The sequence below is a fragment of the Moschus berezovskii genome, chromosome 4 (assembly GCF_049115385.1).
Source record: "Moschus berezovskii isolate FMDL1 chromosome 4, NW_MosBer_1.0, whole genome shotgun sequence".
Taxonomy (NCBI): domain Eukaryota; kingdom Metazoa; phylum Chordata; class Mammalia; order Artiodactyla; family Moschidae; genus Moschus; species Moschus berezovskii.
Genome location: NC_142463.1, coordinates 117,587,137 through 117,613,524, shown reverse-complemented (window position 1 = coordinate 117,613,524; position 26,388 = coordinate 117,587,137). Strand labels below are relative to the sequence as shown.

Genomic DNA, 26,388 nt, shown 5'->3' with positions numbered 1-26,388 from the left:
TTTACGGAGAGGAAGACTGACATTCACAGAAATTAATTTGCGCACAGCAATGTGACAGAGGCCTTCTGCCTCCAAGTCCAGAACAGCTCAGAAGGGAACATCCCAGCAAATGGGTATGCCTAGGGGAGGCTTCTCTCCAGCCACACAAGCAGCAGAGGTGGAGAGAGGAGAAGCTGAGACCCCGGAGTACCTGTTATAGGCAGGCACCTCAGGACCCAACAGCATCACTGCCTGTAAGTCCGACAGGGTTGACACTGCTCCTGTTTTAGGAGAGAAGAATCAACCTTCAGCCCATGGTTCTCACAATGATCATCGCAATCCCTGCCCTAAAGGAGACACATACACTGCGGTCTGAGGGCTGAGACAGAGGTCTCTAGGGAGAAAGCCTCGAGGAAGGATGAAAGCCCAGACTGACTTGTGCAGGATACGCAGTTCAGTCCCTAGGCCACTGGTAAGGGGAGCTTCCCAGGCAGAGGGAAGCACAAGGCTCTAAGAACAGCAGGACTGGCAGTGCGGCCTGACGTGCCAGGCAGAAGCCCTCGTGCCAGACTCCAGCCTGTGGGTGATGACCTGTCACCACATGGTTTGAAGCAGGACAATTCCTACAGACTTGTCTTTAGACAGCACGGTGGACGATGGGTAGGAGGGAGACAATCTGAAGGGCAACTCCAATCTCTGTAAAATGACAGGGGTCCCACTGGGGAGGGATGATGAGGGAGACACACATTTGAAAAATATTTACAGTACAAAATCAGTAGGGGCGACTAATGTGGAGGCTGCTGACCGAGAATAGTCTAAGGTGACTGAGGTTTCAGACTGACATTCTTGGACTGATAAGATGCCTTTCAGTGAGGTAAGGAAACATTAACAGAAAAAAACTGCAGGGGAGAAGGTTCCAAGCAAAGAAAAGAGTGTGTGGAAATGATGCATTCTATTTTTGACATACTGAATTTAAGGTGCCTTTGGGATATCCAAATGGGGGTGTCACACAGGATGTATGAGTCTCAAAATCTAAAGAGAAGTTTATGAAAAAAAATCCAGTAATGGCCTTATTTACATTTAGTGCTGTACACTGTCTGGCAGTGTTCCCAGACTGGGGAACAGCACACTCAGAGACACAGATGACACTGCCAGGCCCGATATTTGGTAAAGCGGGGACAGTCAGCGTGTTCTGGGAAGAGCTCTGACCCAAAAGTAAGCAAACTGGAGTCTTGCCTTGGGTGTGATACCACTGCTGTACGTCGCTCAGACTCAGGAGTGAATCCCAGATTCCCCGTTTACCAGTTCTGTGATCTTAGGCAAGTTACTTAGCCTCTCTATAGAAGAGACAGCTTCCTCATCTACAAGAGGGGATGATCATCATACCTATACCACACAAAGTTAAGGTGAGGCTCAAGTAATATAAAACTTGTAAAGCACTTTGCACTCAGCTTGACATTGTAACATAGCACACAGCCCAGTCTATAATCGATTCCGTGTCAGCACTGATGAGGATAACAATAAGGTAAGTGGAGCAAGTCATTTCACTCTGATGACCCTTACCTGTACAAAACAGGGATAATATTTGCCTTAACTTTCTAACCTTATAAAAAGTTACTGAAGACAATGGACGTGAAAACGGATTTTAGCAACTATGAAGTACCAGCTAAGTGAGGACTGAGCCTTTCAGCCAGGACGGAGAGGTTTCCTTCCAGCAGTTCAGGCCCTCAGTGTTTGTTGCTGCACGTGTTTTGTTCCATGACTCTGCATCCCTGTCCTGCAGTACACTGCTTTTGGTCCCAAGAGCAAACAGCACATTATGCAGGCGCTGGAGTGTGGCTAAGTGCAAAAAGTCACAGAAGAGAATACTATTCAGCCATAAAAACAGGAATAAAATTTCTATCTATGCTACAACCAGCCTAGATAGCATATTAAAAAGCAAAGACATTGCTTTGCCAACCAAGGTCCGTCTAGTCAAGGCTATGGTTTTTCCCGTGGTCATGTATGGATGTGAGAGTTGGACTGTGAAGAAAGCTGATCGCCGAAGAATTGATGCTTTTGAACTGTGGTGCTGGAGAAGACTCTTGAGAGTCCCTTGGACTGCCAAGGAGATCCAACCAGTCCATTCTAGAGGAGATCAATCCCGAGTGTACATTGGAAGGACTGATGCTAAAGCTGAAACTCCAATACTTTGGCCACCTCATGCGACGAGTTGACTCACTGGAAAAGACTCTGATGCTGGGAGGGATTGGGGGCGGGAGGAGATGGGGATGACAGAGAATGAGATGGCTGGATGACATCACCGACTCGATGGACATGAGTTTGAGTGAACTCCGGGAGTTGGTGATGGACAGGGAGGCCTGGCGTGCTGTGATTCATGGGGTCGCAAAGAGTCGGACACGACTGAGCAACTGAACTGAACTGAACTGAACAACATGGGTGGTCCTTGAAAACATCATGCTTCGTAAAATAAGTCAGACAGAGAAGGACAAATATTATCTGAGATTCCACTTATATGAGGAATCTAGAACAGGCAAAAATCAGACTGATGGCAGGAAAGAGGTTACCAGAGGCTGACAGCAAAGACAGAGTTGTTGTTCAATGGGTATAGAGTTTATGTTGGAGATGATTAAAAGATCTGGGGTACAGATAGTGGCAACAGGTTCAGAATATTGTGAATTATTGAATGTCACTGAATTGTACATTTTCAAATGGTTAAAATGATAAACATTATGTATACTCTTTTTAAAATGCACAGACATTATCAAAACAAGGAGTGGATGTTCAGGGCAACCTGTTACTAATGGCAGTAACATGAACAAACAGGCCCCCAGAGATGCTGAATGTAGCAGTAATGAACCGGGGTTTTGTTCTTTGAGATATTGTCTATTTTTACTTTTTGTATTGAAATATAGTTGATCGACAATATTGCGCCAATCTCTGCTGTGCAGCAAAGTGACTCAGTTATACACACATATCCATCCTTTTTTTATATTCTTTTCCATTATGGTTCATCACAGTATATTCACTGCAGTTCCTTGGGCTATAGATTATGACCTTGTTGCTTATTCATTATAAATGTAATAGCTTGCATCTACCAACCCTAAACTCCCAGCCCACTCCCTCCTCCCCTTGGCAACCACAGGTCTGATCTCTATGTCTGTCAGTCTGTTTTGTAGACAGGTTCACTTATGCCATATTTTAGATTCCACATGTAAGTGATATCATGATATTTGTCTTTCTCTTTCTGACTGACTTCACTTGGCATGATAATCTCTAGTTGCATCCATGTTGCTGCAAATAGCGTTATTTTGTTCTTTTTTATGGCTGAGTAGTATTCCATTGTATATATGTACCACATCTTTATCCATTCATCTTCCAATCAACATTTAGGTCGTTTCCATGGTTTGGCTGTTGATAACAGTGCTGCTACGAAAATACAGGTGCATATATCTTTTTGAATTATAGTTTTGCCTGGGTATATTCCCAGGCATAGGATTGCTGCATTATACAGTAATGCTTAAATTCCAAAACATATAAACAACTCATATAATGCAACATCAAAAAAACAACCCAATCAAAAAATGGGCAGAAGACAACAGATGGCCAGTAGGCACATGAAAAGATGCTCAACATCACTAATTATTACAGAAATGCAAATCAAAACTACAGTGAGGACCACTTCATACCAGTCAGAACGGCCATCATTAAAAAGTCTACAAATAAAACATGCTAAAGAGGATGTGGAGAAAAGGAACCCTCCTACACTCTTGATTGGTACAGCTACCATGGAGAATAGTATAGAGGTGCCTCAGAAAACTAAAAATAGAATTACCATATGAACTAGTTTCTTCATCTCCTCCTGATGTGATGGATAAACATTGATGGCTTCAAGAAGACCCCCGAACATTATGTCAGCACAAGAAACTGGGCTGAGCTACGTAATATTCAAATGCTCCCATGGAAGCTCAATTACATTATTTCCTACTCTTGAGCATAAGTGGCTGTAATAAAGTAAGTCACCTTCTTTAAAAGCAAGCATGTGTTAGCTTTGGTAACAACTGATTCTTGCTAACTCTTTCTCTATGTACAGATTAATACATTTAGCAGCTCTGTCCCTGTTTTAAAATCATTCCGAACTTGCTCACCTCAGGAAGAGGACCAAAGCTCTTCACACAGAGTGACTTTTCAATCTGCTACAGACTTGGGGGGAAAATAAATGCATTTTCTCATGTGTGGTCAGGCATTCAGCAGGTAATAAGTGAACCAGATTCACATGGTAAGTGATTCCTAGGAATAAACTTCTGGAAATAATCTACCATTCCCACCTGGACTCTTGAGTCTCCAGCCACACTGTGCTGCTTGCTATTTCTTGAACCTGCAAAGCCCATTTCTGCCCCATGGCCTTTGCACTTACCGTTCCTTCTGTCTGGAAGCCTCCTCCAGATATTCACAAGGCTTGCTTGCTCCCTCTCTAGGCCACAGTCACATCTCTACAGATACAAATGTCACCCTAAACTAGAGGCCTTTTCCAACAACTCATACAAGCTTTCACCCCTTACCTCCTGATACTGTCTATCCTCATGCTCTGCTTTATTTCTCTGCCAACAATTTACATGTATTGTCTCATTTATCTTCATCCTAGCTACCAGAATATAACCTCCGTGCAGACAGGAACCTTCTTTTGTAAACTGTTATATCCCCAGAGCCCAAAACAACATTAGCTCAAAAAAGAAAGTCAACCTATTTTTTTTTTAGTGATTTATTATCTTTATAGATTATATGCCAAAGTTCTTATAATATTATTGACTGTATTTTCTGTTCTGTACATCACATTCCTGTGACTTACTGTATTATTAGGTTGGTGCAAAAGTAATTGCAGTATTGCATTGTTGAACTTTGCCATTTGATACTGGAATACATTCTTAAATAAATATGGTTATGTTATACATCATTTTAATGAGCACTTCTAGCTTTATGCTTTTGACTAATGACTTATCATTTGCGGTTTATTTTATATTTATTTTAGACCATAGAAATGATGTTAGACAAAAAGCAAATTCAAGAGATTTTTTTTATTCAAATTCAAAATGGGTCATAAAGTAGCAGAGATAACTCGCAACATCAAAAACGCATCTGGCCCAGGAACTGCTAAAGAACATACAGTGCAGTGGTGGTTCAAGCAGTTTTGTAAAGGAGACAAGACCCTTGAAGATGAGGAGCTCAATAGCCAGCCATCAGAAGTTGACAATGACCAATTCAGAGGATCATTGAAGCTGATCCTCTTACAACTACATAAGAAGTTACCAAAGAACTCAATTTCAGCCATTCTATGGTCATTCGGCATTTGAAGCAAATATGAAAGGTGAAAAAGCTCGATAAATGGGTGTCTCATGAGCTAACTGAAAAAAAAAATCACTGTTTTGAAGTGTCCTCTTCTCTTATTTTACACAACAATGAACCATTTTTCAATCAGATCATGACACGCAACAAAAAGTGGATTTTATATGACAACTGGTAACAACTAGCACAGTGGCTGGACCAAGAAGCTGCAAAGCACTTCCCAAAGCTAAACTTGCACCAAGAAAAGGTCCTGGTCACTGTTTCCTGGTCTGCTGCCTCTCTCATTCACTACAGCTTTCTGAAGCCTAATAAAACCATTCCATCTGAGAAGTACACTCAGCAAATCAATGAGATGCACCAAAAACTGCAATGCCTGCAGCTGGCATTGGCCAACAGAATGGGCCCAATTCTTCTCCATGACAACGCTCAACTTCATATCTCACAACCAACACTTCAAAACTTGAACAAATTGGGCTACAAAGTTTTGCCTCATCTGCCATATTCACCTGGCCTCTAGCCAACTGACTACCACTTCTTCAAGCATCGCAAAAACTTTTTGCAGGAAAAAAGTTTCCTCGACCAGCAGAAGGCAGAAAATGCTTTCCAAGAGTTTATCAGATCCCAAAGCAAGTATTTTCAAGCTACAGAAAAAAAAAAACAAAACACAAACATTTCTCATTGGCAAAAATGTGTTGCCTGTAACGGTTCCTGCTTTGATTAATAAATGTGTTTAAGCCTAGTTATGATTTCAAATCCATGGTCTGAAACCACAATTACTTCTGCATCAATCTAATACACATCCAGAAGTTTGTGCCTCTTAATCCCCTTCACCTATTTCCATCCCCTCCCCCTCTAGCAAAGATTAACTTGTTCTCTGTATCTGTGAGTCTGTTTCTGTTTGGTTATATATGCTTGTTTTGTTTTTTAGATTTCACGTATAAGTGAAAGCATACAATATTTGCTTTTCTCTGATTTATTTCATTTAGTATAATACCCTTCAGGTCCTTCCAGGCTGTCACAAGTGGCAAGATTTCATTCATTTTTGTGGCTGAATAATATTCTATTGCAAAGTATATAAACCACATTTATCCATTCATCAGTTGGTAGGCACTTAGGCTGCTTCCACATCTTGGATATTGTAAGTACTGCTGTGAGAATGCAGAGCAAAGGGAACTCGAGCATACTGTTGGGAATGTAAATTGGTACAGCCATTATGAAAAAAGTATGGAGCTTCCTCAAAAAATTAAAAACAGAACTAGCACATGACTCATCAATTCCAGTGACTATTTATCCAAAGTAAATGAAAGCACTAATTCAAAGAGATATATGCACCCAATGTTCATGATACTTTTTAATGAATGGAGAAAAAAAATAAGTTCTTGTGTCAGTACACTATTTTTTATATTGACGAGAACGCCTTGGCCGAGATTACCAAAGAGAGCAACGATCTGTTTCCTTTGGCTAAGAAGACAACGGTAACATACTCCTCAATCCACATCAAATGTTTTCTAAAATTTAATAAAGTATAGGACCCTTTATAAGGAAAAAAATTTGCAAACGCTCAGCATTTGAATGAATGAAGTGAAGTGAAGTGAAATGAAATGAAAGTCGTTCAGTTGTGTCCGACTCTTTGCAACCCCATGGACTACACTATACAGTCCATGGAACTCTCCAGGCCAGAATACTGGAGTGGGTAGCCTTTTCCTTCTCCAGGGGATCTTCCCAGCCCAGGGACTGAACCCAGGTCTCCCACATTGCAGGCAGATTATTTACCACCTGAGTGCTAAAGCTGAGATTGCAATACTTTGGCCACCTCATGCGACGAGTTGACTCACTGGAAAAGACTCTGATGCTGGGAAGGGTTGGGGGCGGGAGGAGAAGGGGACGACAGAGAATGAGATGGCTGGATGGCATCACCGACTCTGTGGACTTGAGTCTGAGTGAACTTCAGGAGTTGGTGATGGACAGGGAGGCCTGGCATGCTGTGATTCATGGGGTCGCGGAGAGTCGGACATGACTGAGCGACTGAACTGAACTGAGTCACAAGGGAAGCTGGTATATTCATACTATGGAATATCATTCAGTAATTAAAAGAAATGCTGAAAGATCTCATAATATAGATAAGCCTCAAAAACATTATGCTAAGTGAAAGAAACCATATGCAAAAGACCATGCAGCATACGACTGTCATTTGCAGGAAACGTCCAGAACAGACACATCACAGAGGCAGAAAGCAGACTGGAGGCTGCCTCAGGCTGTCATGGCGGGGATTTGGGGCTGATTCAAAGGTGATGGCTAAGAAGTACATAGTCTCTTTGTGGGGTGATAAAAATGTTCTCAAATTGATTATGGTGATGGCTGCACAATACTAAAACCAATGAATTATATGCTTTAAATGGATGAGCTGCAGTATATATGAGTTACGCCTCAATAAAGCTGTTACCAAAAAACTCTTGGCAAATCATACATAATTGTTTAAATATGTAAGACATAAAATTGGATATAAACTATTTATACGTACAGGTCTTTTTACAAATTTATAAATTAAACATAAATTATATAACCAATAAATTTAAAGTAAAAATGTTCATGTCAGAGAAGATTTTGTTAACTAAAACTACATCCCTTCTCACAACAGGAATATGTTGTGAGTACCTGATGCTAAAGCTGAAACTGCAATACTTTGGCCACCTCATGCGACGAGTTGATTCACTGGAAAAGACTCTGATGCTGGGAAAGGTTGGGGGCGGGAGGAGAAGGGGACGACAGAGAATGAGGTGGCTGGATGGCATCACCAACTCTGTGGACATGAATTTGAGTGAACTCTGGGAGTTGGTGATGGACAGGGAGGCCTGGCGTGCTGTGATTCATGGGGTCGCAAAGAGTCGGACACGACTGAGCGACTGAACTGAACTGAACCTTATCCAAGTTCTACTGAGTCCAGCAGACACACACTTGGGTGACAGTATTTTGACAACCAGCACAGCACAGGAGCCAAAAATCAGAAGAGATATTGGAACTAATAAGAACAATGCAAGTCACACAAGCCAGGAGCAACTCAAAGAGCCACCCGGGGAGCGTGGCCGCATTGCAGCCTTGCCTGCAGTCCTGCGCTCCGCGAGCTGACTCCGTTTTTCTGCCACTCTGTTCCCACCACTGCAAAATCTCACTTCTACAAGGTACGGCCCATCACCGGTCCTTCACTTTATGGGAATTCACTACAGACATATGGTTAACTTTTCTTCAGTGATGATTACAAAAGAACTATGTGGTGCCAACACCAAAGAACAAGCAAAACTGTAGACGACAAAATCAGCTGGCAGCATTCGGGCATAATACCACCCTTCCAAAAGACGGCAACAGGCTTATCCGGCTTTGCTATTGGCTCAAATGACAACACGAAATTTTAAAATTCTTATAAAGAACTCAGACCCTGGAAACTACATCCTTAAATTGCAAGAGAGCCACAGAACCCATTTTGAGAAACACTTACCCACAAACTAAGGGAAAAAAGTAACTGGCATGCAAAGCTGATGCCTTTAATAGATAACATTTACCGGGTGCTTAAGTGTATCTGACAGCCAACTTGTATGGTTTTCTGAGCCCACTGCCCTGCCCAATACACATGAATTAGAAAGGAGAGAAGGGAATTATTATTTATGGTGCACCATCCACATGCTAGGCACTATGCTCAGCGCTTTGCAGGCACTCACATAGAACTAAAAAATATATCAGCCAAGACATCTACTTCTGCTTTATTGACTATGCCAAAGCCTTTGACTGTGTGGATCACAATAAACTGCGGAAAATTCTGAAAGAGATAGGAATACCAGACCACCTGACCTGCCTCTTGAGAAACCTATATGCAGGTCAGGAAGCAACAGTTAGAACTGGACATGGAACAGACTGGTTCCAAATTGGGAAAGGAGTACGTCAAGGCTGTATATTGTCACCCTGCTTATTTAACTTACATGCAGAGTACAGCATGAGGAATGCTGGGCTGGAAGAAGCACAAGCTGGAATCAAGATTGCCAGGAGAAATAGCAATAACCTCAGATATGCAGATGATACCACCCTTATGGCAGAAAGTGAAGAAGAACTAAAGAGCCTCTTGATGAAACTGAAAGAGGAGAGTGAAAAAGTTGGCTTAGAGCTCAACATTCAGAAAACTAAGATCATGGCATCTGGTCCCATCACTTCATGGGAAATAGATGGGGAAACAGTGGAAACAGTGGCTGACTTTATTTTGGGGGGCTCCAAAATCACTGCAGATGGTGACTGCAGCCATGAAATTAAAAGACGCTTACTCCTTGGAAGGAAAGTTATGACCAACCTAGATAGCATATTAAAAAGCAGAGACATTACTTTGCCAACAAAGGTCCATCTAGTCAAGGCTATGGTTTTTCCAGTAGTCATGTATGGATGTGAGAGTTGGACTATAAAGAAAGCTGATCGCTGAAGAATTGATGCTTTTGAACTGTGGTGCTGGAGAAGACTCTTGTGAGTCCCTTGGACTGCTAAGAGATATCCAACCAGTCCATCCTAAAGGAAATCAGTCCTGGGTGTTCATTGGAAGGACTGATGTTGAAGCTGAAACTCCAATATTTTGGCTACCTGATGCGAAGAGCTGACTCATTTGAAAACACCCTGATGCTGGGAAAGACTGAAGGCAGGAGGAGAAGGGGATGAGAGAGGATGAGATGGTTGGATGGCATCACTGACTCACATGGACATGGGTTTGGATAAACTCTGGGAGTTGATGATGGACAGGGAGGCCTGGCGTGCTGTGATTCATGGGCTCGCAAAGAGTCGGACACGACTGAGCGACTGAACTGAAGATATCCCAACTTTACCGATTAAAGACTGGCAGAGTAAGAAACATGTCCAAAATCGTTCAGCTAGTCAACAGAAGGAAGAGGATGTGAACTTAGTACTTACAACCCCAATACTAGAGCACCTCAGTAAAGGTGGGGAAGCTTTCCAATCCCTGCGACAAGTCTAATATTCAGAATAATGTCACCACCACACCACCCATCCCGCTTCACTGCCACCGTGATGTCCAGTACCTAATCTCTAAAAGCTGTGACTATGTTACCTCACACGGCTAAAGGAACTCTGCGGCTGTGATTAAATTAAGAACCCCACGACAGGGATGTCATCCTGGATCGTCAGGAGGAGGAGGAAGAGTCAATGTAATGACCAAGGTCTGACACGTGTTAGGGGGAGGCAGAAGCGCCAGAGGTCAGATGTGGTCACTGGCTTTGAGGATGGAAAGAGGCCAAGGGCTAAGGAATTCAGGCAGCCTCGAGAAGCCAGAAGAGCAAGGGCACAGATTCTCCCTAGAGCCTCAGAAGGAAAGCAGCCCTACCAACTGGATGTTAGCCTCCTTTCAGACTTTTGACCTCCAGAAGTGTAAGATAATAGACATGCTTTGTTTTAAGCCACTGCATTTGTAGTAATTTGTTACAGTAGCAATAGGAAATTAACAGGGCCATGCTAAAGTAATGAGAGGGAGGCCTGTGTCACAATCTAAGCTGCTCAGAGGTAACCTTGCCAACTCCGAATTTGGAAAGAAAAGGAAAACAATTAATGGCAAGAGAGAAAATGATGCTGAGGGTAGCTGCTGAGGGGGAGAGTTATGCAAACAAACGAAATGTTTCCGGGACAAAGCCTTCCAGAAGCGGGTAAAGCATGGATTTCGAGGCTGAATGTATGAGGAGACCACAAATATATGAGGCGGGCACATGCAGGGGCTGAATGCACGTGCTGAGGGAAACGTGCAGCTGTAAGGCACTCGCAACTCCAGCCACCGTTCCATAAAGCCCCAGTGCCCCCCAGTCCCTGCATCTTCTCCCAAGCACATCCAGGACTATTTTACGTCTATTGGTTCTCTTGAGAGAAATTTCCAGAAGAAGTGGCACCACTGGAAGTGAGTTGCAGGAGTGGGAACGGCTTGGCCATGTCCTGGCCACCTGCCCATTCTGTTCTAGGCCACTGACCACATCACTCCTGAGCAGTCCCTCTGGAGAGATCAAGTCCCGGTTCAACAGCAAACTGATCCCATGCTGGACTATTGTGAAAGCTATCTTCAGGGTGGCCGAGTGTCCACCAAGCCCACAGTCAGAGGAGCCATGATGGGGACCACTCATCTGAGTGCATCCAGCTGCATGCACACACCCTGCAGAGCCAGGGGTGCGGCCTCCGGGAGGCTGCACCACAGTTCTACTGCAGGGCTCAGTCCCCTGGGCTTTTAACAGGCATAAATCTGGTCTGTAGCCGCAAAGACAACCAGCTTCTCTCCAGCCCTGAAGGTCCAGCAAGATGCCTCTACCCTTCCCCACCTGAGGCTTCCCTTCCAGCAGCTATAACAGGTTCCCAAGGGGCGGCAGTAACAGAATACCAGCTGCCACTCTGGAGCCCAGCCTGGCTCTCCACGCACCAGCGTCCTTGGCAAGTGACAAAGCAGCTCAGGTCTGACTTCACTGCAGCTTCCCCCCTCCCTGGCACTCCAGCCCCTCAGTAGAGCCTCGCTGGGTTTCACTGCTTTTTTGCTCACATGGCTATCAGCTAAGATTAATTTTCTCAGTCACTCAACAAAAGTCTACTGAGCGAAGGCTGGCATCCTGCCAGACTCTGGGAATATAGTTGTTACAAGAGCTACAAAAGAGAGAGGTGTGGGGCCACGAGACCATGTGAGAGGACAAAATGATCTACTGGGGGAAGCCTCCCCAAGGAAGCAAGGCTTGCCACTGAAATCTGGAAAAAGATGCTGGCTATTAAAAGAAGCTAGACGAAGCAGTTCGGTATCTCCGGGTATTTATCACTATGAAAGGCTCTGAAACCCAGAAGAAGGTGTAAAAATGACACTGATGGGTATAAATAACCCTTTTTGGTTTATAAAGTAGTTTTTCATGCATTATCGCAGACACAACAATAGCACCAGGGAAAACAACAAGTGTCATCCTTTCCCCTTTATAAACAAGGAAACTGAGATCAATGGCAGTCAGCACCCCACCGAGTTTACACATCTAGTCAGAGGGCTGCAAGCTCAGCTCTCCTTCTCCACTGAGAGCTCTTCTGACTACACGGTGCTGCCTTCCTGAGGAATCTAAAAAGTGCAGTAATAGGGAATGGTGTTAATATTTGAGAGCAAAGGCCTTGAAAATCATACTAAATATTTGGCCACCAAATTCACCTATTCACACAGCAGACCCAATGGTGCAGCGTCAGTAGCCTGATTTCAGTATTACCAGCCACTCTTCAACTTTCAACCAGTAACCTCCAAGCAAGCCATCCCACTGCATCAGACCAAATGTGGGCTCACAGAACTTCTCTGAACTTTGTCAATCGTTCTAAGTTGTGCAATTTTTTTTTAAGTCATACAACCTCTTCTATTGTTGTCTTGTCCGGCTGGCATCTTCTCAGACCTCTGGATCCTTGGTGGACAAAGAGCAGGGGTTCCCGAGTGGCACAGAGGTAAAGAATCCCTCTAACGCAGGAGATGCGGGTTCAATCACTCGGTCAGGAAGATGCCCTGGAGAAGGAAATGGCAACCCACTCCAGTATTCTTGCCTGAAAATCCCATGGACAGGGGAGCCTGGTGGCTACAGTCCACGGAATCACAAAGAGTCAGACACGATTGAACCACTGAGCAGACAAAGAGCAGGCTGATCGTCCGGTGCTTCCGGGGACTATCTCTTAAGCTTCCTCCCTACCTGGGTCAGCACTGAGGTCAGAGAAAAGCATGCGATCCACCTAGCATGAGGCAGTGGGTAAAGCACGTGATCTGAAATTAGAGGGCCTGTTGGTTTGGTCTGGCCTCCGTCACTTAGCGTATCCCATTTGGTAGACAACAGACAAGTCAGGTGCGGTAGATGGAATGACAGGCCTCCAAAGGTGTCCGTATCCCAATGCCTTGAACCTGTGACCGTGTTATTTCACATGGCAAAAGGACTTTGAAGAAGTCATTTAAGAACTGTGAGACGGGACGATTATCCTGAATTCTCCATATAGGCCCCATGTCATCAAAAGGGTCTTTATAAGAAAGAGGGAAGAGGGCCACAGTCAAAGACGGGGACATGGTGATGGAGGGAGAGTTGAGAGTGACGAGGCTACAACCAAGCAACACAGGTGGCCTTAAAGCTGCAAGAGACAAGGAACGGATTCTCTCCTAGACCCTCCCAGAGGAACACAACCCTGCAGAAACAATTGTAAGACTCACTTCTGACCTCTGGAACTGTAAGATAATAAGCTTGCCTTGTTTTAAACCAGTCAGATGGCGCTGATTTGTTTCAGCAGCAACAGTAAACTAAAACAGAAAATATCAGAAACTGAAGATTTCTTAAGAGTACGACAAACAAGGGAACAGACCATGGTCTCTATGTGTCAAGGGAATCAACCTTGGGGAACAAGCCAAATCCTGAAAAAGGAAACAAACAAAAAGCAGGTTCAAAAAGGAGACGCAGACGTAAAGAACAGACTTTTGGATCCAGTGGGAGGAGAAGAGGGTGGGATGATTTGAGAGAATAGCACTGAAACACACATCACCATATGTAAAAGACAGAGCCAGTGGGAGTTTGACATGTGACGCATGGCACCCAGTCAATGCTCTGTGACAGCCTGGAGGGATGGGGTGGGGAGGGAGGTGGGAGAGGAGTTCAGGAGGACGGTACACATGTATGCCTACGGCTGATTCATGTTGACGTATGCAGAAAACCATCACAATACCGTAACTATCCTCCAATTAAAAATTAAAAAAAAAAACTGCTGCTACCCACAGCTGCAGTTCATTCCAGCTCAGGTTGACAGTCAAAGAGTCCCCAAATCCATCCCAATTCCCAATTAATCAATGGAAATTCCTAGAAGCTGTCCAAAGAAAACAAGGAACCAAAAAATGTGCAGTGAATTTCCACTGGCCTCACTCTGCAGTGGAGAGCATACTGGGCTGGGCACCAGAAGATCTGGGTCTTCCTCCTGTGTGACCTTGGGCCTCTGTAAAATCTGATGGACAAACTGATAAATTGCAATTACAGTCACATCAAGCAATGAATGGTGTGTTATGATTCTGTGTATTTGAAGTACACAGTAGACTGAGTTTAATCAAGTACATTTTATTGAGGAAAACATTTAAGTCACTCATTCATTCACAAAACACTACTGTGTTCTAATGGTCAGGCATTAGGCCAGGAAGCTGAGGTTCAAAGACAGTACAGTGTGATGTGGCTCAAGTCCTCCCTGAGCCACAAGATTCTCATCTCTGGGGTCACTGGGCTGCTATCTGATCATTGACGCCAACCCTCAGTAACCCAGGGGCCTTCCCTGTCTCCCCCAAGCTGGGCAACACCTCCCAGTTACACACTTTCTTAGCCTCTTATCCTTTTAATAATAACATATTCATGTGAAGAGTTTGCCCACTGCTGAATAGCAGCACCCAACAGAATACTGAATCACCAGCACAGTATGTGCCTGTGCCAGGTGTCCCCTTCCTTCCTGCCTCCCTGTCCCATCTTTCTGCCTCTCATCAAACAGCAGTAAGAAGAAGGCTATTCCCTTCTCCAGGGGATCTTCCTGACCCAGGTCTCCTGCACTGCAAGCAGATGTTTTACCATCTGAGCCACCAGAGAAGCCCTAAATGATATAACGTATGTGAAAGAATGTGAAAAGTTGTAAGTGTACAAGATACAAACACACACGGATAATCTCTATTAGCCACAGAGCAAGAGGAAGCACTGAACACCCTCCCCAAGCTGAGCAGGGCTGGCTCTCCTGCTCCTTACTCCTTCCTCCACCGCCTCCCAGGTCTTAGGCTCTCACCTGTGTGGTCTCCATCCTAAGTGGTCTCCAAACATGAGAACCGGGAACACACCACGCTGGTCACCAGAGCCTGATCAACAGTTGTGCATCCACGCAGAGGGACCCTGGGTGACCAGGGCAGGGCCTGGCAGGGCCAGAGTGGTTCTGCCTGGAGTGTTAGAGAAGCAGAAGGTGAAGGTGCTCAATTCAGGGGAGGCCTTCTAAGAAATGCTGATGAATTCATCCATTTATGTGCCAACTCATACCATGCCACCTGTGCTAAGCCTGCACTTACAACCATTCACAACCCCAGATCTTGCCCTCAGAAATACAGTATAAGGAACTCCCACACTCTGGCATAGGGTAGTTCAGCCAGGGGGTCCCTGCAACAGCAAGCAGCCTGGCAATCCATTATGAATCCATGTCCTGCTCCCTGAAACCACCCATGAACACTCCAAGTGCTTAATGGCTCCCATCCCAACAAATCCTTACCAAAAAAGAAAACTCATCTATTTAAAGAGCCAGTACCCAATCAGATACACATGTTACTGAGGAAAACAAAAATTTTTACTGTGGGGATTAAAAATGGTGCAACCATTATGGAACACAGTACAGGGAGTCCTCAGAAAGTTTTAAAAAAGAATTACCATATAACCCAGTAATCCCACTTCTGAATATACATCAGAGGAATTCAAAACAGGATCTCAAAGAAAAATTTGCATATTCAAGTCCACTGAGGCATTATTCACACTAGCCAATACCCAAAAGGCAGAAGAAGCCCAAGCGTACAATGGATAAATGGGTAAAGAAAATGTGATATACAGGTTCAACTGTATACATCCCTGGTGGCTCAGTCAGTAAAGAATCGGCCTGTAGTGCAGGAGACCTGAGTTCAATCCCTTGGTTCGGAAGATCCGCTGGAGAAGGAAATGGCAACCCACTCCAGTATTCTTGCCTGGAATATCCCATGGACAGAGGAGCCTGGCAGGTTGCAGTCCATGGGGTCGCAAAGAGTTGGGCACAACTGAATACTATGCAGTCAAAAAAGGTAGGAAATGTTGTGCGCTACGACACGGATGAATATTATGAACATTATGCCAGGTAAGATAAGCCAGGCCAGAAGGGTAAATACAGTGTGATTCCATATATATGAGGAATCTGAACAGGCAAATTAGAGACACAGAAAATATGAAGGTGGTGGCCAAGGGCTGTGGGAAGAGGAAGGGAGAATTAGTGTTTAATGGGTACAGAGTCTCAGTTTTGCAAAAATTTCAGGAGTGACCTGTTACACGGTGAAAATATACTTAACACTATTGAATTATACACTTTTAAATGGTTAAAATGTCATGTGTTTTTAATCTCCATAAGAAAAAAAAATCTTTGCAAGCACATGAAAAAGAAAAAGATGCCAAAGACAGATAACATAAATTTTAAAAGAAAATCTACATGGCAAGGGTACCCTTGAGAAATGGGGAAAGAGGAAAAGCATCAGTCAAATCAACAGTCCATCTAGTTAGCTTGGAGTCGGCACTGCAGGTGTGCCACGGGGGCAGGAACAGGACTCCAAATGGCTGCTGGAGCCCCAGCTCGGAAGGTGAGTCTGGTCACCTCAGGACAAGCCCTTCACTGAGTGCTTCCCTCTCTGGGAAATGTAGACAATCTGCACTGCTTCATCCACTGTCCTGTCCGGGAAGACTGGCATCTAAAGGGCCTGGCATGGCACAACTCATTTCACAGACGTAAGGCACCAAGGTCCTTAGAGTAACTGCTTTGCTCTGAGGACTAGCCCCTGCCTGGGACCAAGCTGAGGCCTGCATCTTGTGAGTCCACATGAGCACCCAGGAACCAAACTGCAGTGTCCTGCACAGCGTCAGCCTGGCACCATTCAACAGAAAAGGACAAAGTCAGGAACAGTCCTTTACAAGGAAATCACATGCTCTGGTTCTCGACAACTGTAATTACAGCCAAAACAGCTTCTAAAAGGGAAGGAAGAAAAGAAAATAGCATCCCGGACCTAGCGGTGAATTGGGGGGTTCAGGGTAAAACACACACCCAGAGTTCTCATTGGTGGCCAGACTAAACAAGTGACTGGACAGCCAGACCAAACAGCTTTCTGGCCAATTAATTCCTCCCTCTAATTTAATGAGTTCCTCATTAAGTACCGGAAGCAGGTCATCGGGAACAGAGCTGCTGGCACGTGGCCCGCTGGGCTGACAGGTGGTGAGGGAGAGGAGACGGGGCCACACTCCAGCCCCAAGGGCTCCAGATCCCGTGCAAGGCCAGCGCCACCAGGCTCCATGGCCCACCTTTGCTTCGAGATGCTGTTTTCCGGCACCTCCATTCCTTCTACCAAGTCGGATTTCTGCCACTGACTCCCTCGCTGGGGAAGTTCCAAGTCCTGACCTTTCAGTTCTCCAGCAGGAGGCATCACCCAAACCAGGGAGCTGCACAGTTCTGGGTGTGGACGCCAGCTCAAACCACTGACACCAACTTGATCTAGAATTACTTATTTAATGCCCCAGGCTTCCATGTCCTCAACTACAAAATACAAAAACAATACTCTCACTTCATCCAGAGTAGCTACAAATAATAAATAATATTATTTCCATATTAAAAGGCCTAGTAAAGCTCCTGTCACACAGTAAGTGCTGAATAGTAGCTACTATTATTATTAATTACTCTAATAATGATAGTAATAGTAGAAACAACACATTCACTGTGTCCTAGTCGAGTATAAAGAAGAGAGGGACTCTTGTGGTCGAAACCCCAAGGCCACAACTGTGGTGAGAGCAACAACCCATCCTCACAAGGGCAACATCCCAGACACACCCGGCCAGGCCTCAGCACTCTCCACCTGAGTGGGAAGGTGAGCGAAGAGAGGAGGGCTGGGGACACGGAGTGCCAGGCCTGAAGTCAAAGGCATGCTCTCATGAAGCCAAGTGGAGAGCTGCATGCAGGCGACATGCCCACTTCAAGACCTCTGCGACTCCCTGAGCCCCGTTTAGTCCAGATAATGAAGGCAACATGATCCCATTTCACAGTTTGTTGTGAACATCAAATGAACTCATGTGAAAGTGACTCATTCCCGCGTCCAAGAAAAACAGCACTGATGCATTTAAAAACACTTTCAACAAATTCAACTTAACAGTAAAAAATGCTGAAGAACTGGGAGGGTCAAAGCAGTGAAGAGACTAAAATAAGGAGTCTGCGGAACTGCTTAGAGCAAACATAATGAACTGAGGTTTCTGCTGTTCAGATGAACTGACTGAAAAAAAACTGACAAAAAGCAAAATGAGGCTCCCAACATCCATATGTTTTCCATTGAAGTGAGTAGATTCTTCTAGAAGACAAAGAGCTCAAACCAGGCTGCATTCAGGATGACCAATCCAGCCACCTCCAATACCAATTCTCTCCAAAAAATCATTCCAATTCATTTGCCCAATCCCAGATCCACCCTCAAACTGCACAAATCTAATCTCTTCTGTTTCACGACAGAGTACATGGGGAAATTCCTTCACAGTGGTCAGGAGACAAAATTAATTTTTATTCCATCTCTGATCTGTGTATCACAGACTCTGGTCCTAGAGCAATCAGTTGGAAAGTTGACCAAACTCTTAGAATATCTGAAATAGCTGAAGAGAATGCACACACGTGTCCAGAGTCTAAAGCAACTGACCAAGGAAATTCTGTTGAAATCCCACATTTGTTCTTAAAAATTTACATAAATTTTCTTTAGGCACCACAAAAATGCTTTACTTTTTATAAAGTGCTTTGAGCCAAGTATCAGCTAATTACTAAACCTTTTCACTAAAAGCTGAATAACTTCAACAGTCTCCCTCTCACTCCCTGGAAGACCCCACATCCTCAGGGGTAACATGCATCTCAGTTTGAGAAGCGGTCGTTCACAAGACAGGGTGGTAGTCCTCCAGCCATCACATGTCCATTTTAACCTTGGCCTTTAAGCAACAACAACCACCTAACTCAGAATAGCTCCCCTGGAGAGTACAGGTGTCTTGCACAGAGTGCAGCCATCCATTCTGGCACCCTGAGCACTTTCTAAAAGGGCAAGCAGGTAGGATCCCTGAGTTCCAGGCCCACACAGCCCCGTCTCCAGCCACTCACCCGAATCCGGCGCATGGCAGCCACAATCTCCACTCTGCTGTTGGGCCTCGGTACGTCCAGACTTCCAACGTACTGTGGGGAAAGAAGAAAACACTCACTGAGAAGAGGGATGGCAAGAGTCCCTAATCACAGAAAGTTAGGGCTGGAAGGATTCTCCGGAGGTCATCAAGGTCACCGTCCCATTCTACAGATGAGGAAATTAAGAGCCAAAAGGATGTTTCCTGACTACTTCTAACTTTATAAAAAGCAAAACGAGAAACTGCTTCCTTTTCTCATCTTGTTTTTAATCAGAGAGGCAGGCAAGGACTGTGTTTAAACAAGCAGCCTTCTGAAACAGAAAGGGCTGGGTATCAAGACTCTCCCACCATCTTTGTGGCAAGCTAGTTTGCCTTTGCCTTTGTCTCAGTTTCATCATTTGTAAAATGGGATTTCAGTAAAGTGGGATAAGGTATAAATCTCTTACAGAAATCAGGTCTTCATGCATTAAGGCAATCTAAAAGAATAAAAAAGAATAATATCTACTTTTTTTTTAATTAATGAAACTTCACTGAGTTTGCCCTGGATGTTACAGAGACCTCAGACAGTTGAGTAATTTCCTGAATAGAGAAAAGGAATAGACTAGTTATGCATTTAAAAATTTAACCTGATTAAACCAAATGACATACAGGTTGTTTAATATTGTATATAATTTTTTGCTACACATGACTCAAATAAAGTAGAATATGCAGAGCACTGTCAATGGTTTCAAGTACACCTCTCTTTTGTATATTAATGGACATGCAGATTCATAGACACGCAGAGGAATGTCTTTTGTGTGAAAAAGTTAATACTACTCACATTGTTCTGCAACTTGATTTTTTAACTTTAAAGATAACTTGGATATCTTTCTCCACCAATGGATACAAGTCTATCATATTACTTATGTTGACTCTGCTACAGGTGGACACTTCCCCTGGGCACTCTTACAAAATTGCTTCCACAAACCTCCTTATCTGCATACTGTTGAGCTCATCCAGGTAGCCCTTCAGGCTAGATTCCTACAAGTGGGACTACTGGATCAAAATTATAGATGATTTCTGGACATCATTACTTAGTAGGATGAAACAAGAGAAGAGGACAGCCCCATCCTATTCCACACTGACCCACTGGGATTTGCCTTTTCCTTTTTACAAGCACGTATAAAACAGCCCAGAGGATATCCCAGAAATTAATAGCCCCCAGATAATTTAAAAGTCTATGCAACCAAGGACCACATTAATAGAAGTGCAGGACAGTCATCTGCAGGAAACGTTCTTACTGTGGTTAGGAGAACAGAAGGTTCTTCCTAAAATTCGGAGCGAGTCTGGCCCCGGTGAAAAGGGTTTCGAAAACTAAATACTGGGAAAGGATTTCCCTCGTATTGATCCACAGCGTGTGGTAATACAATGGAGACAGTGATTCCCTGCCCCCTGGAGGAAGTCTGGGCCCCAGATGACGGCCTCCCCATCGCAGATAAACAAAGCCCCCTCGACCTGAGGATCTAGGTGCACCAGCAGCTTCAACCATGGCTGGCACAGCTCCCCTCTGAGCTCTGCAGGACCCCATGGTTTGTCAGCATGTCAGTGACCCGCACAGCCAGGAATGACATGAGGCCAGGTCTGTGACGGCCCAAGTTCAAAGCAACCCCCCGTCTCCGCAGCTGGGAGTAGTCTCCACACTCCCCCTCCCGAGCGCTGCGCGCCTGGGGCTCCGGTCCTGAACTCAGGGCGGTCAGGACCAACTGGCAGTCAGTCTGGACGCAAATGCGGCAATGGATCCCCGCCCCCACCTCTCTCAGAAAGGGGCGGCGCTGAGAACCCCAAACCAGCCGCGGGTACAGACAGGAGAAGTGGCTTCCTAGCTCTGGACGAGGTCTCCTAGCCAGGGAGTAGCGTTCTGCACGTGAAGGCGGTCACATGAGGACGCCCAGCATCGTCACGCTGTCCGTGCCTCCTGCAGCCATCAGCCAAGCTGGTACGTGTGCATGTACTCAGCACACACCTTCACACACACCAGTGCACACATGCTCACGCACCGCACGTGGCGCGTGCATACACACACGACTCAGCACACACGCTCATGTCACACAGCCCACACGAAGCATGCACACGGCCATCCCACGCTCACCAACACATCCCACTTGTAGTCACACCACATGCTTGTCTTCCTTCTCAACCATCTGAAGAAAATCACAAATCTGCCTTTCTGAGAGAGAGTATGGAGCAGACACCCATCTCTACCAGAGCTAGACCTTATGGTTATTCAAGGAGATTAAAAGGAGACATGAAGCAGGGGTCAAAAACTAAATGTCCATTCTAATGACCAAAAAGCAGAGCAACAATTTCAGGGAAGCAGAGGAGGGGTCAAAAATCCTACTCCTCGGGGCAGAGGGTACGGCAAGTGATTACTGCCATTATGTACATGTATTACTCCGTAACAAAAAAGTATCTCCATACCTAACCATTACCACCACCACCACAACTAATCTCAGTCCACCCTGAGGCTCCATTTTGGGCAAAATACAAGACAAAGTCTTAGACCAGGCAGATCAGGAAGCTGACGCAACCACGTAAGTTTAAAAATAGCAGGGCCTGCTTCCTTTTCACTACCATCTAGAAAAGAAAACAAAAACAAAAAACTAGAAGGAAGATGCAAATTGTCCTAAGTAATCAACATACAAGATTTATGAGTCAGTTTTATCTGTGGCTTCATCTTCCAGATAAGGGTTAAGTGCAAATAAGGTTAACCAAAGGACTTCAAATATTCTTTGTAAGTTTCCAGAGAAACCTCAGCCTTGGTGCTAGGTTAATACCTCAAAAAGTTGTATTTTTGGGGGGTGGGGGGTGCTTTTTCTTCATTTACTTGCTTCCACCCTATTTTCTAGAGATTAATTTCTGAAGACAGTGATAAACTGTAGTGTTTCTTGGTGAATCATACTAAAAGCGACAAGACACAACAGCTTAACACAGTCACGAATATTATCACCACCCATTGAGTTGTGAGACTTTCTACCCTTACCCCCCTCAAGGAACAGCCCTTTATTTACAAGGTTTCTGTCAAGTGTTTGCAGAGATCAGGAAAAAGCTTATGTATAAATCAAAAATAAATGCATCAAATGCTCGGCTTGTGATAATGCTGGAGAAACTGGTATCCTCAGACTTGGCCTCTGACAAACTGGACAAGATATAAAGAAATAACTGCATAAAATGTACAAAGAGGGAACTATGGATACACATAAACTATGTATATTAGTTAATAGCAATTATCAATACTGGCTTATTAACTGTACCAAAGGTACACACTGATGCAAGATATTAATAACAGGAGACTGAGCAGGGGGTTGAAGGGGTGTATGGGAACTCTCCTTGCTACCCAATTTTTCTGTAACCTTAAAATCACTCTAAAAAATTAAGTCTATTGGTTGAAATAATAAAAATAACTTTGAAGGCACTGGAGAGAGACCAAAAGCAGGCAGAGATTGGTGGGGAATCAACCCTTGAAAGTAGGGAACCACACTAGATAAGACCTGGTTGGTGCAGTTTTGCCCAACAGCACAATCCCACAAGTGCAACATTGACTGCCTGGAGCTTAGGCTAAAATGCTCACTCAGAGGGCCTGGGAAGTTGGTCACCAGAGATGTGAACAAACAGACAGCCTAAAAGAGAGCAGAAACTGCTGACAGAAAAGGAGCCCCAATCGTGTATAAATGCTACTCAGGTCCTGGATGACCCCCCAGCTGCACATGAGCAAAGCAGGCTCCAAGGAGTCTGGCAGAAGGTGGCAGTTGCTCACCTCCTGTAATCATGTAAGGCACTCAGTCATGTCCGACTCTGTGACCGCATGGACTGTAGCCCTCCAGGCTCCTCTGTCCATGGAATTCTCCATTCCAGAATGGAAGAATAATGGAGTGAGTTGCCATTCTCTTCTCCAGGGGATCTTCCCCACCCAGGTATTGAACCCAGGTCTCCTGCATTGCAGGCAGATTCTTTACCATCTGCGCCACCAATCTGCTTGTACTGCTCACGTCAGCAGAGGCAAATTTAGGATTTAAGACCTGTTGTGTTAACTGTCCTTAAGAACAAAAATCTACACTCTTCAGAAGAAGACAGAAGAATCTTATGTCAGTGCAGCAAGACCACAGGAAAAGACCACAGCGCCACATTCTCCTGGGGTAAAAGGACAGGGCCCCACACATGGGCACAAAGTAATGGTCCCTATATCTCCGCATTCCCAACTCACATCTTCTCTGTGAAAACCACCCAGTGCTACAGCCTCAGCTCCCAGCACAAGCGTGTGAGGTTCAGGAGGATGCACCTCCTATAAGAGAGACTGGCAATGAGGCCTAAAGCAGTTGGCAGACGGTAGACAAGCCCCCAGTCCAGGACTCTCTCCGCTGTCAGCATTTTTATTAACTCCTTCCCTTCAGGTCCCAAACCTGGCCAGGTTTGAATTCCAACACCGTGCCTACCTTCTTATACCCTTCAAGTCTCCTGGCCACACTGGTCCTCTCTCTGAAAATACACACAAGCAGTAGGAAATCTGGTGTGTGTGCTAAGTGGCTTCAGCCATGTCTGTCTCTTTGTGACCCCATGGACTGTAGCCCTCCAGGCTCCTCTGTCCACGGGGATTCTCCAGGCAAGAATACTGGAGAGGGTTGTCAAGACCTCCTCCAGGGGATCTTCCTGACCCAGGGATCGAACCCACATCTCTTATGTCTCCTGCCTTGGCTAGTTCTTTACCACTAGCACCTCATGGGAAATCTGGTATTCTGCTTGCATCTAGAAATCAGCAGCTGTGATGGCCCACCTGAGTTAGTCCCTTAACCAACCCTCTATCAGTTGCTAAAAACTTGGAATCATAGGAGCAGACAATTCCAAATCCAAAGGAACCTTAGGAACCATGTCCAAGGTTATGTCACAAAAAGAAGATTAAGAAAGAACATATGAAAAGCATTTAGCACAGCTGGGTATCCTGCCAATGCTTAGTAAATATTCACCATTATGACTTCATCTAAAGTGACTTCTTCTTCACATCACTCTATAGCTTTCCCAGCAGATAACATGATTTGCACTTAGGGTTCTGCCTCATTTACATGGTCACCATCTGCCAAGCCCACAAGAATGGGAGCTCCTTGACAGTTGGGACCCTGCCCTCATATTTCTGCATTCCCAGCCCTTTGAGCCTGGCAAAGTAAGACTCAACTATCTGCTGAACGAGTGGGGGCAACTGCAGCCCACAGAGGTTAGGTGACCTGCCCAAGGATGCAGCTCATGGCAGAAGTGGCATGAAAAGCCTGTTCTCCCAGGTGGCACTAGTGGTAAAGAACCCGCTTGCCACTGCAGGAGACATAAGAGACGGGGGTTCGATCCCTGGGTCAGAAAGAGGCCCTGGAGGAGGGTATGGCAACCCACTCCAGGATTCTTGCCTGGAAAACCTCAAGGACAGAGAAGCCTGGAGGGCTACAGTCCAAAGGCTGACACAACTAAAGCAACTTGGCACCTACGCACCCACCCCGGGTCAACGCAACAACTCCAACGGGAAAGTTCCTCCTTGCCTGCAGAAACTGCTCTCCGTGCACAGCTGAGCGTCCTGCTGAGCGGGATTATGAATGTGACCTGGGTGAAAGTTCTCGCCTCATTTAGCATTGAACAAAGCAGTATTAACTGCAGCAGCAGCAGCGGGCCCAGATTCCAGGGCACACATTCAGCTGATGACCTTCTAATAAACGCTCTGGGGAAGGGGACGAAAAAGCAGAGTGGCCTCGGGGTGTCCCACTCCCCACTTCTGTAGTCTGCTCCATTCTCCAGCTGGTTATGTGTGCAGGAGGGGCAGCGGGGACTTAGAAGTGCCCAAACGGACATTTACCAGTGTTCTCACCCGCGTCTGCAACAAGACAGAAGCCTCAGTGCAGGTTCCCGCTCCCCCCTTTCCCTACCCCCCCAACACCCACACACCAGAAAAGCTTCCAAAATGCTTGAAATGCAGCTGCACACCACGTCTTTATTTATCTGTAGTCTAAGAGGAATGAAGCACTTATATTTCTTCCTCTCTCTCTCAGCCCATCTGAAAAAGGAAGTACTATTTGAAGGCCATCTGATGCTACTGTGTCACTATTGATCAGGGGCTCAGCGGGGGCCGATGAATGTGCCGGAGATCACAGCAGAATCCTTCCTGCTCCTCAACATTAAGGGACTGGGTGCAAAATAAATAATTGTGGTGACTTGTCTTTATGCTAATGCCTTGCCATTCTCTAAGAGACACAGAGGATGAGACTGAACCATGCAATGTGCCCATAGGTTCTTTTAGTCTCCATTAGCACAAGCTTAGATGGGCTGGTTTAATCATTTTTCTTTATTATGAGGACTCTGAATGATACAGCAAAGAGAAGAAAGCAGTAAGACAGAAAACCTGTTCTAGTCTTTCAACTATTAGCTCTTGAATGAAAGCTTCAGCTCTGCAATTAAGGGCTCTGGTTGCATCACAGATGCGGGCGTGGGGCAGGGGCTGGCCTACATCCTGGTCAGGGAGTATTTTCCAGCCCATACACCTGAGATGCTTACTCAGCCAGCAGGTTATTTCTTCTATAGAAAGAAAGAAAATGGGGGAAGCCCAAGGCACAGTGAGAGGCTGAGAATCATCGACAACACTAACATTCCATGATAATGAAATCATCACCTGTAAAACAACCAGGTAAGCCAGGAAGAGAGAGACAAAGAACATGATAAAATCATTAGGGAAGTCAGACCCAACAGCTAAGCTTAAGTGGCCTTAAAGGTCATTTGATCCAACCCTTCATTTTACAGAAGGGAAAACTGAGGTTCAAAGAGAACAGAATATAGTTTGTGAGTGGCAGAACCAGAAGCAAAGTGAGTTTCCCTACCTTGCACTGAAACACTGATACTTCAGTAGGAAAGAAACAATCAGGATGAACACAAGCCAGTGCCTCAATAAGGCCTAGTCCACTGCATTAAACTCAAATTGAGCTGGACAAGTAAACCCGTATATGGACACCAAAACGATCATGAGGTCAAAAGCAAACCAATTAAAAATGTCAGGGCAGGAAGATTTGTAGAAAAAAGCAAATGGATCATCATTTGACTCATTGAATGACTTAAGGTATGGACCTGAAGATAT

At 45.0% G+C, this 26,388-nt stretch overlaps 1 protein-coding gene across 4 annotated transcripts in view; it reads right to left on the bottom strand.

The window, feature by feature from the left end:
* The window catches only part of C4H1orf226 (chromosome 4 C1orf226 homolog), a 370,540-nt gene that overhangs the window by 263,626 nt on the left and 80,526 nt on the right, over positions 1 to 26,388 (bottom strand). For all 4 annotated transcript variants that reach the window (XM_055403082.2, XM_055403083.2, XM_055403084.2 and 1 more), the window contains one exon: positions 19,237 to 19,308. In XM_055403082.2, coding sequence (XP_055259057.2) covers positions 19,237 to 19,308 — 72 coding nt within the window. The remainder of the gene's footprint in view (positions 1 to 19,236; positions 19,309 to 26,388) is intronic.